Source organism: Lepisosteus oculatus, chromosome 16, assembly GCF_040954835.1.
Source record: "Lepisosteus oculatus isolate fLepOcu1 chromosome 16, fLepOcu1.hap2, whole genome shotgun sequence".
Classification (NCBI taxonomy): domain Eukaryota; kingdom Metazoa; phylum Chordata; class Actinopteri; order Semionotiformes; family Lepisosteidae; genus Lepisosteus; species Lepisosteus oculatus.
This window is the reverse complement of record NC_090711.1, coordinates 8,457,426-8,471,652: the sequence shown is the minus strand read 5'-3', so window position 1 is coordinate 8,471,652 and position 14,227 is coordinate 8,457,426. Positions and strand designations below refer to the sequence as shown.

Genomic DNA, 14,227 nt, shown 5'->3' with positions numbered 1-14,227 from the left:
TTCTCTTGGAAGGCCGTGTTAAGGTCAAAGCTGAGGGATTCATTTAGAGCTGCATCTCAACTTTTGCCAAACACAGTGAGAAATTAAATCAAAAGCACTGCTCCCAAAACCCTAACATATTATATAGAAATCTTAGCCCAAACCAGATTTTGTGCACGTCTGAGCTAAAAAGTGCTGTTACTGATAGGAAGTGATATTGAAGAGTCTGGAGGAAAACAAAGATGAGACAAACATTTAAAAGGAGGGGAACTTTATTTATTACACAGGGGAACTGGTGTCTTATCACCAGCTCAGCTTTTATTTTTACACAATAAATCAGCAAGGCTGTTTATGTATTTGGAACCAAGATCGCAGTGGCACTATAAACACACGCTTAAAACAAGAAACTCTCTTCCCTTTTTTGTTATACTTTTTTGGTACAAAATGGTACAAACAACAATACAAAATAGTTGTGCTGTTGACAGTTTACAAAAAGTATTGAACTTGTTAACTGTGCAATGATTGTGTTTTTGATTTTTTTTTTCAATGTGAGTATGGTACACACCAGAATTTTTTCGAAAACAACCACAGTCATGCGGGCTGCAACACAGTTTTTATCATGATTTTATCATATTTATTATTATATCATAATTATTTTGTCCATTATAAAAAGACATGCAAAAAAATCCAATTTTACATGTATATTTTGCCTAACTTGATCTGTTTAGCTTCAAGCAATTACTACATTATGTACACACTAAAGTGAGTAACATCAGGTGGTTAATTGTGTGCCTGTTGACGCCAATTAGATTTTTTTATTCTTTGTGGAACATGTTTGCCCTAATGCTAACCTTTTCTTTTTTGAAGTTCCTGGTTTAGTATTCTATACAGTCCTTAGATTTGTGTATACCTTCAGGATTTAAATCTGAAAGTAATTAATCTTTTGCTTTTACTTTTCAAAGACAAAAGCTACTCTAAGGGGCATGAGGACTGAATGCTTCTTAATGTTAGAGGTTTCAAAATGATCAGAGGACATAGGGCAGTGGACCACCCAGACTGAAGCCTCTGAAATAGGCCGTTTGTCAACAACAGGTTATGTTATGACTTTGCATTGTAAAAATAACTCTGTCTTAGCAAGATAATTCAAATCAAAATTTGAACATTGTATGTATACTGCTGTTCAAAAGTCTTAGACATCTCACACACAATCAGGAGTTACAATATACAGTTTGTGTTTTATGAGCATCAACAATTGACCCAAAGCCTCAACTAGCATTTTCTACTACTTATGAATAAGGCTTGGTTGTTGTCATTTAGATATCTTTAAATTAATATTGATCAGAATCATCAAAAAACTTGGTCATAGCAAAGCATGGTGCTGAACTATACTTGAGCAGCCAATGTGAACTGTTCTCATAGCTTATCCATCACACTTTCCAGACATTCTCAAGTGTCAATGTCTGGTCTTTGTTATCAACATAATTTGTTCTGTATATCAATAAAGCTAAAAGGCAACCATTTGTACAACAAAATAACTTTTAGCTTGAAACAAAATGCCAGAAATTAGCAGATCTTTGCCACAGTTGAGTTTCTGCACAAAGAAGAGAAACGTTTGAAAAGAGAATAAAATTCAACGTCTAAGAATTCTGCACAGCTTTATATAGAAATATATAATATATGGCTTACATATCAGATACCAATTAACTAGCGGTCTACCAAATGCAACCCTCTTGTAACATATACTTACATACACTCAATTGAATCAGAAATTGTAATGCTTGTGTTTTTAAAATCCTGTATTTCTCAAGAAACACTTGCTAGTTGTATCATTTGAATTCATATTCAACAAAACCTTGAATGTTACATTTTGCAGGAACCTGAATGATGGCCTCTAGGCCTTTCTGGTCTGCAGAATGTATGTCACAGAAACACAAGAATGGTGGGAAATGAATGTTCTCACGTAGTCTTGACAATTTCTGGTCCTGGCCAAGGTTCTTCTAAGACTCTGATGGATGACTGTGCAAAGTCCACATCAAAATGTAAATATCTATCCTTGTTTCCCCTACATACAGAGTCCAAAACAAGAGGGATGTAAATATAGTTTAGAGAGCATTTCTTAATTTTAAATTTGCCTTCATTGTAATGTAGCCATATAGACAATTAACTGTTGAAAGTATTATATTCCTAGTACAAAAGGAATCAAAAGGAGAAGCCACAAAATTAATATATTCCGTACTACTGTACCAATAATTATTAAAGCTGTCAGATCCTAATGCAATATTATAGATTTTGGGGCAAGGATATAATTGGGCATTACATGGAAACAAACATCTGAACATAAATTACTGGTCAAGGTCAATATTTTCTTTAGACACAACTGCCTGTAGGTACTTTAATGTAGGACAGAAAATTTGAAACTGGGTTGATATTTTGTATAAAACATAACAAGTGTGAATATGGTAAAAAGAACCATTTAAAAGGACAATTGAACATTTACTTATTGTATGTCAAAACATTATTTTCACTTTCACTAGGGCGCATGCAAAATATTCTCAACCTGTTAGCAGCTTAAAAGTCTAGGCTAAAACAATGAACCAGAATAAAAAAAAAAATAAAATGTTAAATGCATTGTCAAATCCCTTCAAATCTGTATGGCTTACTATGTTGTATCTGCGATCTTGGGAAAGAAGGCGAGTTCTATACTGGTTGTATTGACAAACATCCATCTTAAAAACATGAAGAAATTTAACTCTATGATATTCAGTTTCTTTTGCTGGGGTTCAGAGCCACAATGGGGACTATTTGTTGAGCACAAGTCAGACTCCAATTTATGAGAATCACTATGGATGATCATCCTGTTCTGAAGAGCAGAATCATCTGAAAAACTAGAACACAGTACAATAGCTCAGCTGAATAATGATTAGGAAACCTGTCAAAATAGAAGCAAAACAAGTAGGCTACTGAATAGATTCTGAGGCCTTGGGGGGTACACTTTTCACTATGTCAAAAAAGTTAACAGTGTGTCCAATACTTAAGAAGAAAAAAAAACAAAAGATAGAAGGTAGTCTTGGAGTTGTCTCTCAGAAAGCATCTAATTTACAAGTGCAATCCATTTTTGGGTGAATTAATGTCTGTTGATTTAAACTATGCAAGGAATGTCAAGTTTTCCTTTTAAATGTTGTGCAACATTTAAATGAATGTACAAAATATCTAAAAATGCTAATGTAATGTTTAAAAAATGATGTTTCTTATATACAGTTTTTGTTTTGCGAATCATATATGAAAAGCAGCAACTATTTACCCTGTACATGCATTCCAATACACTGAATCATAAAAAAAACAAGTACAGTAGCTTTATTTTTTTTCTATTTGATAACTTTGCCAAAGCTGGCACTTCCCATCTCTTAAAGTTGTTGCTGTATGTCTTAAACTATAAATCAGATGTTATGACCATTCTTGTTAATCATAATGGCTATACGACAGCACCTTCAGTGTGATTCCTAATTTGTCCAAAGGCATCAATGTTACAGAACAGCATCATCACATCTCATGCTGTGTTCCCCAGGCTGTTCATGATTTTGGTGATTGCAGCACTTCTGCTTTGTTCATGAGTTCTTAGAGTTATGTCGATCAGTATACTTTTCCTGTTTTGCTCTTTGCGCTTTATAAGGCTTTTTCAGTGGAAATTACAGAGGTAAAGGCTAACTCTGTCTTGTGTCATGTCCTCTCTCTGTCCAGCTTGCTAGGGACTTCAGTCCAGTTTTCACTGATGTATTAAAAAGTCAATTACTACTATGATTACCTCAAGGACTTTGTTATCATTTGACAGATAAACTACCATAGGATAAAACTCCGGAACCGAGCAAGCTAACTGAAACATAAAAGAGACGACGTTTCCAAGTGTATGCAGAGGTTTCTAGTATTGAAAGGAGGTGATCATTTCCCAGTAACACTGGATTTGACTCCAGGGAAGTTTTGCTATTGAAATGGATTCAAATGGATTTTTATTAATCCAACCAAACTAACCAATGCGCCAGATACCACGAACAAGGGAACACCACTGACAGGTATAAATATTTGAGTTGCACAGAAAAACAGGGAATTGTGTTTCCTCAGGTCCAGAACAGCTTTTAGAGTAGATTTATTTGAGGGCACTAAAAGCTGAAGATCAGATGTGAATGAACGAATGAAATTGGGACAGCAAGGCAAGAGCAGTTTGCATATCAAGTAGTTATGGCATCACAATCCTTTTTTTGACATCAGGCGACAGAGGGTGTGATTCCTTTGTCCCCTGCCTAAGTCATTAGATTTCATTTTGATGGCCAACATGATCAGACCATATACAAAAACAAACTGGTTCCCCAAGAAGTAAAGTGCAGACTCTTTTTTTTAAAAAAAAATGAAATATACAATACACATATCTATTATTTAACTGAATGAACAGCAAAGCAATGTCCCATATCACCAGTCATGATTATAAGAATGCCATTTCAGTCACTCACTGGCTTTTCGATGAGTGGGCGCTCTTGCACTGAAACTTGGAGGATTGATATTGGAATTTGTTAAATGAGACAGGTTTCTGTAACGACTTGTTATGCAATGGAATCGCATCAGCAGTGTCAATACCTGAATTTAGAACACTTTAGCAAAACTCACAATGAAGCAACCCAGTATAAAACACACTGATGCTCAATAATATGTTGAAGCTTCGAGCAGCAGGGCTCCACGATGCACGATTTTGCTGGTATGCACACCAGGAAAGGAAAGCAGCACAGACGGCTTGCGATTTTCTAATACTTAAAAAAAATACTTTACATTTTTTATAGTATATATTTTCCCTAACCACATTTACCAGTCTGACCACAGAATTACACCTGTCACTTTGAAACCTTTGGAAAATTCATGCATTTTTTTCACTTCATTAAACAAAGAAAAGTCACCCTCTTGAATCCAGATTCTCCACAGCTGTTACTTCTTTCTCACTTGTACAAGCCTTTGAGAGTTTCTTTCTTACATCTCAGGTCATCAGGAGACAAATGAAAGTAGAATCAATTAATATTCCCCTGTGCTCCTCATCCTACATCCTCCATGTCTGGTTAAAGACTTGCAACAAGTGCGAAGCAGCACAGACAGGAACGTGTTTTCAAAAACGGTACAGGACAGCAGCTACCCAAACTCAAATACTCGGTGATCCAAGGTATCAAAGGAAGAATGACTTCCAAGAGTTTAAATTCTTAAGATAGAGCATCAGGTATTTCAGAATTGTACAAATGGCATTGAAGACATACGCCTCGTGTTTTTTTTTAATTCTGAAATAGCTGTAAGTTGCACATGAGAAGAAGTTTACGGACTTCTGCAACAGGAGCGAATATGACTAACCCTAACCCTGCAGCAATGCTCCAAAGACCTGGGCATTTGAGTTTGGATCTCTCCACAATGAAAACACGGATTAGCTCCCATTGAAAGATAGTTGTATTATTTGCACAAAGCTCTCTGTTTTCCCTACTTTGTCTTACACAATACCCAGTTTCACAAGAAGCAGAATCAAAATGAGTATTTGTACAGACAGATTTTACTTTTTTGTTTTTCCTACGTTACTGACCAGAGAGTTTTGGGGGTCATCGAGAGAGAGGGAGGGAAAGAGAGAAGCGTGCCGCCCGATCCATTCGAATGGCAACCAATCCTGAGATAGTGGGAATCCGATTAAACGCACCAAAAAGGCACTTTTTAACAACAGTGCTTCTGTTTTAAGGAATTCAAGTTAAGAAAGAGTGCCTTTCACTCTCTTTAGTGATAAAGCAAAGGTTTTGAGCAAAAAAATAAACAACATCCCTGCTGGCTGCACTGAAACCGAATAATGGCACAGAGACAAGGCGCCTTTTCTCTTTTTCATGCTATTAGACAGCTTATGTTCTAAAAGAGTGGAAATAATCATAATAATAACAACCAAAAATCCAACTTAAAAAGAAACAGAAAACCTGCCACTAAAAATAAAATGCTATTGTTTTTTCTTTGTTTTTACAGTCAGCAGGGGGAATTCATTAAAAAGCTGCCTTTGTATCGTCCTCACTTGGGTTGTTGTTGTTTTTTCTGTTTTGTTTCTTAAGTGGTGAAGTGTGGTTGGCACGTCTTGCGGCCGAGGGCGGTTAGTCTTCGTCCCCGCCCCCGTACATGTCGGCAAGCTTCTTGAAACGAGGACCCCAGTCGTTGAGATAGTCGTAGTCCTGGTCGCCGGTGCTAGATGAGTTGAGGGAGCTGACTGAACCCGCAGTGGAGCCGCTGCCCTCGTAGTCGAACACCAGCAGGGAGTCGTAGGGCGGGGCGGTGGGGTCATTGTCTGCAGCTCGCAGGCCCTGCGAACAGTCCAGGTACATAGTGAAACAGTATTTTTGACACATTGTATTGGTGCTCTAGGCAGGGATTTGATTTGTAAAAGGAGCTTCTTTTGTGATCATGCAAAACCCCCCACAATACACAGCCCTACAAGAGAGCTTGATTCTATTTAATTTTGTGGGAATACCTTCTACCTTAATATTGTTGGAACGCAATGACAAATGAAAAAGGACAGGAAAACAGACCCAGGCAGCGCAGCTGCCAGTCCCCGCCAGGTGTACATCTAGCTGTAACACTAGTTTTAAAATCATGGGATTAAGAAGGATGGGTGAGTTGTTCTAAAGCTCTTGCCATATGTTTGATGCCAAAAGCTTATGCCACTTGTGACACTTAGAATACATCCTCACCAAGATTATACTTGCTGACTACTGCATTAATTAGGCAATTTAAAGAAACGGTAGCTATGACAGAAGGTAATGGGATTAGAAGTGCATTAAGACTGCTGCAAGAACAGTATGTGTTTCTGTACCTCATTGATGAAATCCCCAATGTCTCCAGGATGGGGGACAACTGGTCGGATTGGGTACTGGGATTCGGCCACAACAGGCCTCTCGTCCACCCGCCTGATCCCAGGGGGTTTGCTGATGATGTGATCTAGAGATTCCGGCTGCTGCAGCTGGCTCAGGTCATAGTCCTGAAACACGGAAAGGAGAGCAACAATGGCACTGAAAGTCAGACTCATAGGATATTCATGACCCCTGCCTTTAAAACTACCGTATTTTGTGCTTCTAAAATATAACGTTTGACAAAGCCTTTATCACAAAACATTTTTTTTTTACGCAAGATCTGGCGAGCTTCTGAATTTCAAGAATAAGCAAGAAAGCATCATTTGAAAACTCCAAGTTCTAACTGTGAAAGTTTATACCAAATTTATCTTGCTTCTAGTTAGGGTCTAGTTTAGTCTGTTAAAAAGATTCCTGTAAATGGTAGTGCAGCAGAGGGAAGCTTCACATAAGCTGTCCTTATAATATGGGCATTTAGCTGGCATCCGGAGCAAGCCTATTGTTAACATTCCTTCCCTCCCTTTACTTGTCAAAACACCAATTCGCCTAAGTGCCTCTTCTTCATTTTCTACTAACCTGTAGTAGTAGAAACCCCAACTCAATCAATCCCCTTTAGGCTAGTCTGCTCAATACCCAACTCTTTTTACTGGCAGGCCTGGGACAGCAAAGATTAAGTCTGCTACTCAGTCTAAAGGTAAGTATAATACCCAGGTTTTGTCAGAGCCATATTATTTTCCCCCAACCCTCTTAACTACAAATCTCTCCAAAGATGTAAGGTCACACCATCTCAGAGACTTGTGTGAGTCTGAGTAGACAAACCCTGTCTACTCTGCGTGACTATTTATAGGGAACTGTGTCCACAGGTGCAGCCCACTCCTTGATTTCATTGTGAGAATGTCATCCTTTCTCTTTTAGCAAATCTCAGCATCACCCTCTGGCAGCTGTGCCCTGTTTTCCCCATCTGGTCACCCTGGTCCAGTATTCCTAATTTCATTACCTTAAATGGGCTAAACTCCGTTAAGAAAATGGTATTATTGCCAACAAAGTCTACAAACCATGAACTATATGAGATATCATTTACCAAAATACTGTACCTTCCGAATTCTTCAGATCCCCAAAGGATCTGTGCCTTTGAGTCTTTTTCTTTTTTCCAGGTGGAAAACAAGCTAAAGGAAGGTTATGAAAATGAAAATACTCTGACCTGGTCCTCCTCTCCTCCACCCTCCTCGTCATATTTCAGGATGTTGTCACGTACATCATCTTCGGGGTCAATCAGCAGCTGCTTGGTCTGCCTCTCCTTCTCTCGTCGCTTCATCCAGACCACAAACAGAAGCACCATGGCTGGAGGATGATAGCACTGGTCATTTCTTGTTTCAAGGCCATGATATTAATCTAAGATCTCTTGGCCCCTTATATGTTATGCATAGATTCCCAGTTTTTAACAACCGCTCATCACTCTGGCAGCATAACCTCCTGTTACTGAATTTGATGAGCAAAATCATCCCACAATGCATTGTTTTAAAAGCCAGTTTCAATTTAGATCACAACAAACCATAGTTTATAAGTCCTAAAGCAATACCTTGACCTTCAAAAGCCTTCAGTCACATACATAGAGTAAGGTATTCAGGGCAAAATAACCCTGCAGTAAAAAATACCCAATTCTGTGTGTAACAGGGCCTCAATTTCAAACATGACCCAAGCCTGACCCAATTCCATAAGTACGATTCTACCTCATTCTTCTTAAAAAAAAAGACTCTGTGGCTAAGGATCTGCACCTGTGGCTGGAAGGTAGCCGGTTCAGATCCTGCAGAGGAATCCTACTCCGTTGGACCCCTGAGAAAGGTCCTTAACCCCAGCTGGTAGGTTGAGTGGAAAGTTATGGAACCTATCCAGTAGGTGCATCTACTGTATGTGTGTATTACCCATCAGGAGTGACCTAAACGAACCAATTACTGAGTATTCACCCATTTTCTAACCGTCCCTTCCAATTCATGGCCATTGGGAAGGAAGAGCCTATCTCAGCAAGGAACAGGCACAGGACACTTATAGACCAATAAGTCAGAATTCCGTTACATACAAGATCATCTGAACAGCAGTAGGATTCTAGTGGTTAATCTACAAGGATTTAAAAAAGGCAGGCCTAACTAAATTTGAACAAGCAACAACAGTAACGGATATCAGCAGATATATTTAGATTTTCAGAAGGCTTTTGGTAATGTTCCTCATAAAAATCTTAAATTGTAGGCAGTAGTATACATTTATATCTTTTGGCTGAGAACAAGTTAATGAATGGAAAGAGAGACTACAGATAAGAGGTGAATGCCTAAATTGGGATAATGTATTTACCTTTAAATAATTAATTTCAAATGCTGTTTTAGTATGGTGTTGCAGGACTAGGAAAATATTTATGTTGCAAAGGAGCTTGTCTAAACATTTTGTATCAGCCAGAACCCAGAGACCACAACCTTGATTTGGGTCAGGTGTTGCAAAACTCTTGTGTGATGGCAATAATAAGCACATGATGCACAATACATTGTGTCAAACCCACATGCTGAATATTTAAGCTACGACTCTCATGAATGTTCATGTCCCATTTTACCTGTTGACAAGCCTCATGTATCTATAAGTCTGGAGATAAACACAGCTATTAAGCACTTTTGTTTTCAGCTTAGAGGAAATGGAAAGTAGTGTCTGTGTGTTTCAGTTTCATTTTCACGTGGTCAGTTTGTTTTGAGTGGCATGCGGATGAAGAAACTACCTTGTCTTTTGACTATTTGTAGGTCTCACTGGTCTATGTATTTGTGTCAAATAGGTTCTGAGCTGCATGTCAGTTAATGAAACCTGAAATACCATGATTACTGTATGTTTAGTATCTCTGCATGAACTCAAAGTAGATCACTACAATATAGCGATACATTCATCATCCTGCTTTTATGTGATTTTGTGTTTTTATTCATTGATTAACGAAAGATACCCCAGAAAACCGCTGTGATATGGCAAGTATTGCTCTTCTGTTATGTGCCTGCATATGCAATGCCAGACACTCACTGAGCAGTATGATGATACAGATGAGGATCGCAATGATGGCACCAGTGCCCAGCCCTGCTGCAGCCACAGCTCCAATGGTGGTGCAATCACCATTCTCATCACAGGGGCACACCTTCACCTTGATGATTGACTTGTTGGACATGGTAGGGTTCCCTGAGTCTGAAACAATGATCGGCACATCGTATACCCCAGACTCCAGGTACTGGATGTGCAGACTCAGCTGGACATAATCACCTGGGAAATCAGAGACATGGGCACATGAGTACATGCCTAATTAATATTATTATTATTATTATTATTATTATTATTATTACAATTTCTTAGACTTTGCTCAAAGTACTTTACAGGTTATGGGGACTCTCCTCCCCCACCAATGTATTGCACCCACCTGGATAATGTGATGGCTGTGCACTAGTAAGTTCAAAACACATCAGCTATCAATGAGTACAGAGTTAAGACCTCGGTTTTATGCCTCACCCAAAGGATGGAGACTTCTTTTACAGTATAGTGTCCTCATCACTGAAGCAAACAACAGTCATTTTGTTTCTTTTGTAATGATGCTAAATATTTTCAAAATGTACTTTACTAAAGTAAGAAGAAAATGCCCCTCACCATTAAGACGGGAGATCGTCCAATTACGCCTCACGCTGGGAGGGGAGCTTGGCAGCTCAAACACAAAGGGGCCAACATTAGGCTCCACATCAGAGTCAGAAGCAGTGATGTTGATGGAGTTGGTATTGATCTTCTCACAGATCTGGGCCTCTTTGGGCAAGAGCTCTGGCGAATTGTCATTGACGTCAATCAGGTAGATCTGTAGTGTGCCTGTGCCACTGGCTGGAGGAAATCCTGCATGATACAAAGACAGGAGAAATGAATTCAGCCCCACCTTCACTCCCTTTTAACATAATAGGTCATATTGTGTTCTATGTTAGGGTTCCCTATAGAAACATGTCTAATAATAAACTTATCATTTCCATCCATCCATTTTCAAAACATTTCTTCAATTCAGGGTCACAGGAGAGTCGGAGCCTATCTTGGCAAGTAATGGGCACAACACAACCACCCTTATTGATCAGGAATGAACCAGGGAGGCAGCTGCAAGGGTGCAGTTGATGTGAAGAGAGGGAAGCTAAAACAAATGATCGTGGTTATGATATGTGGGTAGCAAGTGAATATTTATACATGGGAGAGGAGAAATGCAAGAATATTATTTTACCTCCTCCTGAACTTCTGTTAAATAACACCATTTATTGTATTTGTGTTTAATGACCACTTGCATTTGACAGAAGAGAGCAATGTAAATATTTTCAAAAGAGGAAGAAAATAGATGGAGACAAATTCTGTAGATCACTAAGATACCAAAAATAAATGAATACTTGGTCATACAGTAAAACTCATGTAAAACCTAAGTAGTACAATATATCAATTTACAATATCCTTAACTACAATGGTTAAAATAATTATTTAGTTTATCAGGACCAGGAAACACATCACCGTACAGCATCCAGTAATAATTGCAATTTTACAATCAGAATGATGTGATTTAGTTCTGATTCTTGAACCGGTTATTGAGAAATAACGTTATCACATTAATCATATGAGACATTACTTTTGGTATGCATTACTGCATTCATAATAATAAAAAATACAATTTATGAGCACTTTTTAAGACACTCAAGGTACTGTACAAAATGATACACATACAGTAATACATATACCAATAGCAAAAAGAGAGAAAAAAGGAAAAGCACAGCACATTGACCTAGTAAAATCAAGAATAACACTAAATTATACATTAAAAGCTACAGTAAAAAGATAGATTAAAACATGTCTGAGAAAGTTCTACTACCTCATAAAAGAAAATGATTGAGATAGTCACTGAGTTCTATGTGAACATTAATATCAAATGAACCAAATGGAATGTTCCTCACACTCAAGTGTGTGTGTTTTAATTCACCTAGGAATTACTAAATTGGACAACGCTTCAAATGAAACATGAAAGTTGGAATGAATGCAGATGATCTTAGCATCTTTACTTGTGTTTACTTCTAACACAGACCGGTCTGCTATGGAGTTTTTATGCTGTCTTGGAGACAGCAGTTGTTGAAACAAATGACCAAATTCTGAACCCTAGGGAGTCGACCAAAGCTTCCAGTGAGAAAAAGAGAGCAATTATGAATTTGTAAAACTGTCGACAACTTCTTAATTATGTAAATTATGCTACTCTGGAAGGAGCTTGCTGGGAGCAACACTGTTAGCAGATGAATAGATGTTGTGGGAACCATTTTCACGTATTTATTTTTTAAAGTAGAATCTGCTCTAATATGCCCTGTTCATTGTAATCTTTCCTAGAAGTTTTTTTAATTCACAATTTTCCTTTTATTTATTAAAATTGTATGCATACTTTTTTTCTTGTGTTTATAAAAAATCCTAGTCATATACTAAAGGTTACTAAAGCCCTGTCCTCATCAGAATAAATGTTTACATGGCTGACAAATGTTCTCAGATCTTTTTTTTTTTTTTTTTTGGTCAATAATCCACTGAACTGGTGTAGAATGTGAACTCCATACTCCAAAGAACAGATTGGAAGAAACTAAATCAAAATGTTCGTGCCACCTGGAAACTAACACGTTTTCACATCAATTTCGTGAAGCACGTTCAAGTCAGACTCACCTGTTCAAATTCTCTCAACCTAATACGTGTGATTGATTGTGTTGTTCCCCTAGCAGTGCATTCTAATGCACAGATCTAATGTTCTACACTGCGCCCTACAACTTGTTTTATTGATTCCTGCTCTGCTCATGATATAAATGTGTGCTGCTTATGTTTCTTTGTAGGAGATACTAAGAAAATGTTGTGTAGACTTTTTTTTCCATGACTCTTCTATCTGGTTTTCACTGGAGCAACATTTTCAGGCTGGCCTAGATATAAAAAGTAGATATATTCCTTCCTGAGACTGTCTCACAGATTTGGAGAAGTTCTGCACACAAAAACCTTTTAGCACTTACAATTTATTACATTAACTCCAGTGAGGGAGCCCTCATTCCTAAGGTGATCCTGATTTAGAAAGGGTCTAATAGGTGGCATTTCAAAGAGCTTCATCCACAAAATGGCAATTGCTTGCTATAGGTCCACATCTGTGCAACTCTTTTAAAATCAAACCTAGTGTGTCATTTTTGCTATAAAAGGTTGGAACAATAGTGAAAGAGAAAAGCACCTTCTGACAGGACTGAGCTGGTCGGGAGTCTTAATTACACACAGCTGTAGTGGGATCTCTCATTATCATCCCCTTCACTTACTGCAGCTGTGCCTTAGCCTATTTAACCATCTTTTCTCCCTCTATTCAGCAGATCACTGATGTGTTGGCAGTTTTCTGTCACAGTTTTAACATTAAAGAGCATGAAAGTGTGGTAGCTGACTAAACTCCATTTCTTACCTGTACTTTTTGGGTGTTTTACTCTTTATTTTCTCTTTGGATTTGGCCTCATGTGAGGTAAAGCTTAAGTCCTTCTAATGTGGACCAATTGTTTTTTATTCCCCTTTTCTTGGTTAATGGAGCCTTAACTCCTCTAGAAGGACTATTTTTCATAATAAAAATAATGTCCTTAGATTGTTTTTTTGTTTTTGTTTTTAAGTTTCCTTCACAACTTGTTTTGCTCTTTGCCAGGCTTTTGTCTGCTTACTTTACCTTTGTTGTGTTAACATACTGAAACACAGATGTTTGTTTAAAAAAAGCTTTAGTTTTGAGCTTCGCTTACATGAAGTTTGTTTAAAACTTAACATTTATTTTAACTTTAAAACTGGGAAGGATTTTTTAGTCCAAGGCTTACCTCTACTACTGCCTACTGCAACCTTAGAGCTGTGTTTTCTGGAAAAAGACTATATGAGAAACACAAAATGCTTCAAAAGGATTTGTATTTAAGATTTGTTTGATGTTGGCAGAGAAAAACCTTCCAGCAAGCTTTCATGATCTTATTCTAGCTTAAAATCCAGGTTAAAACAAACTATTTATAGGTACAAAGACAGTGGCTCCTAAATACTGTGTCTAACGGATTATGACAATGATGGCTGAGATTTTAATGTATTCTCTCACAGTGTTTACTCTCCAAATGCCATCACCCCAAGCTTACATTTCCATAATCCCTTTAGCATTATCTCTGCAGACACTCCCACTACACTGATACTGTCTGCAGACGGGCTGCTAATTCATAATTTAATACACATCAAAACTACATTTTTAATTGTCGGCAAATTAATCAATTCAAACCCCCAAGTGAGACTCAATACCACTGTAACTGATTCAG

General features: G+C 37.8%; 1 protein-coding gene across 1 annotated transcript in view; it reads right to left on the bottom strand.

Annotated features, from left to right (window-relative positions):
- Positions 1 to 233: 233 nt before the first annotated feature.
- Positions 234 to 14,227, bottom strand: part of cdh4 (cadherin 4, type 1, R-cadherin (retinal)) — a 387,156-nt gene continuing 373,162 nt past the window's right edge. The window contains exons 13-17 of the mRNA XM_015364922.2: positions 10,536 to 10,769; positions 9,924 to 10,157; positions 8,077 to 8,216; positions 6,842 to 7,006; positions 234 to 6,332 (exon numbers count right to left, since the gene is read on the bottom strand). Coding sequence (XP_015220408.1) covers positions 6,126 to 6,332; positions 6,842 to 7,006; positions 8,077 to 8,216; positions 9,924 to 10,157; positions 10,536 to 10,769 — 980 coding nt within the window. The 3' untranslated portion in view covers positions 234 to 6,125. The remainder of the gene's footprint in view (positions 6,333 to 6,841; positions 7,007 to 8,076; positions 8,217 to 9,923; positions 10,158 to 10,535; positions 10,770 to 14,227) is intronic.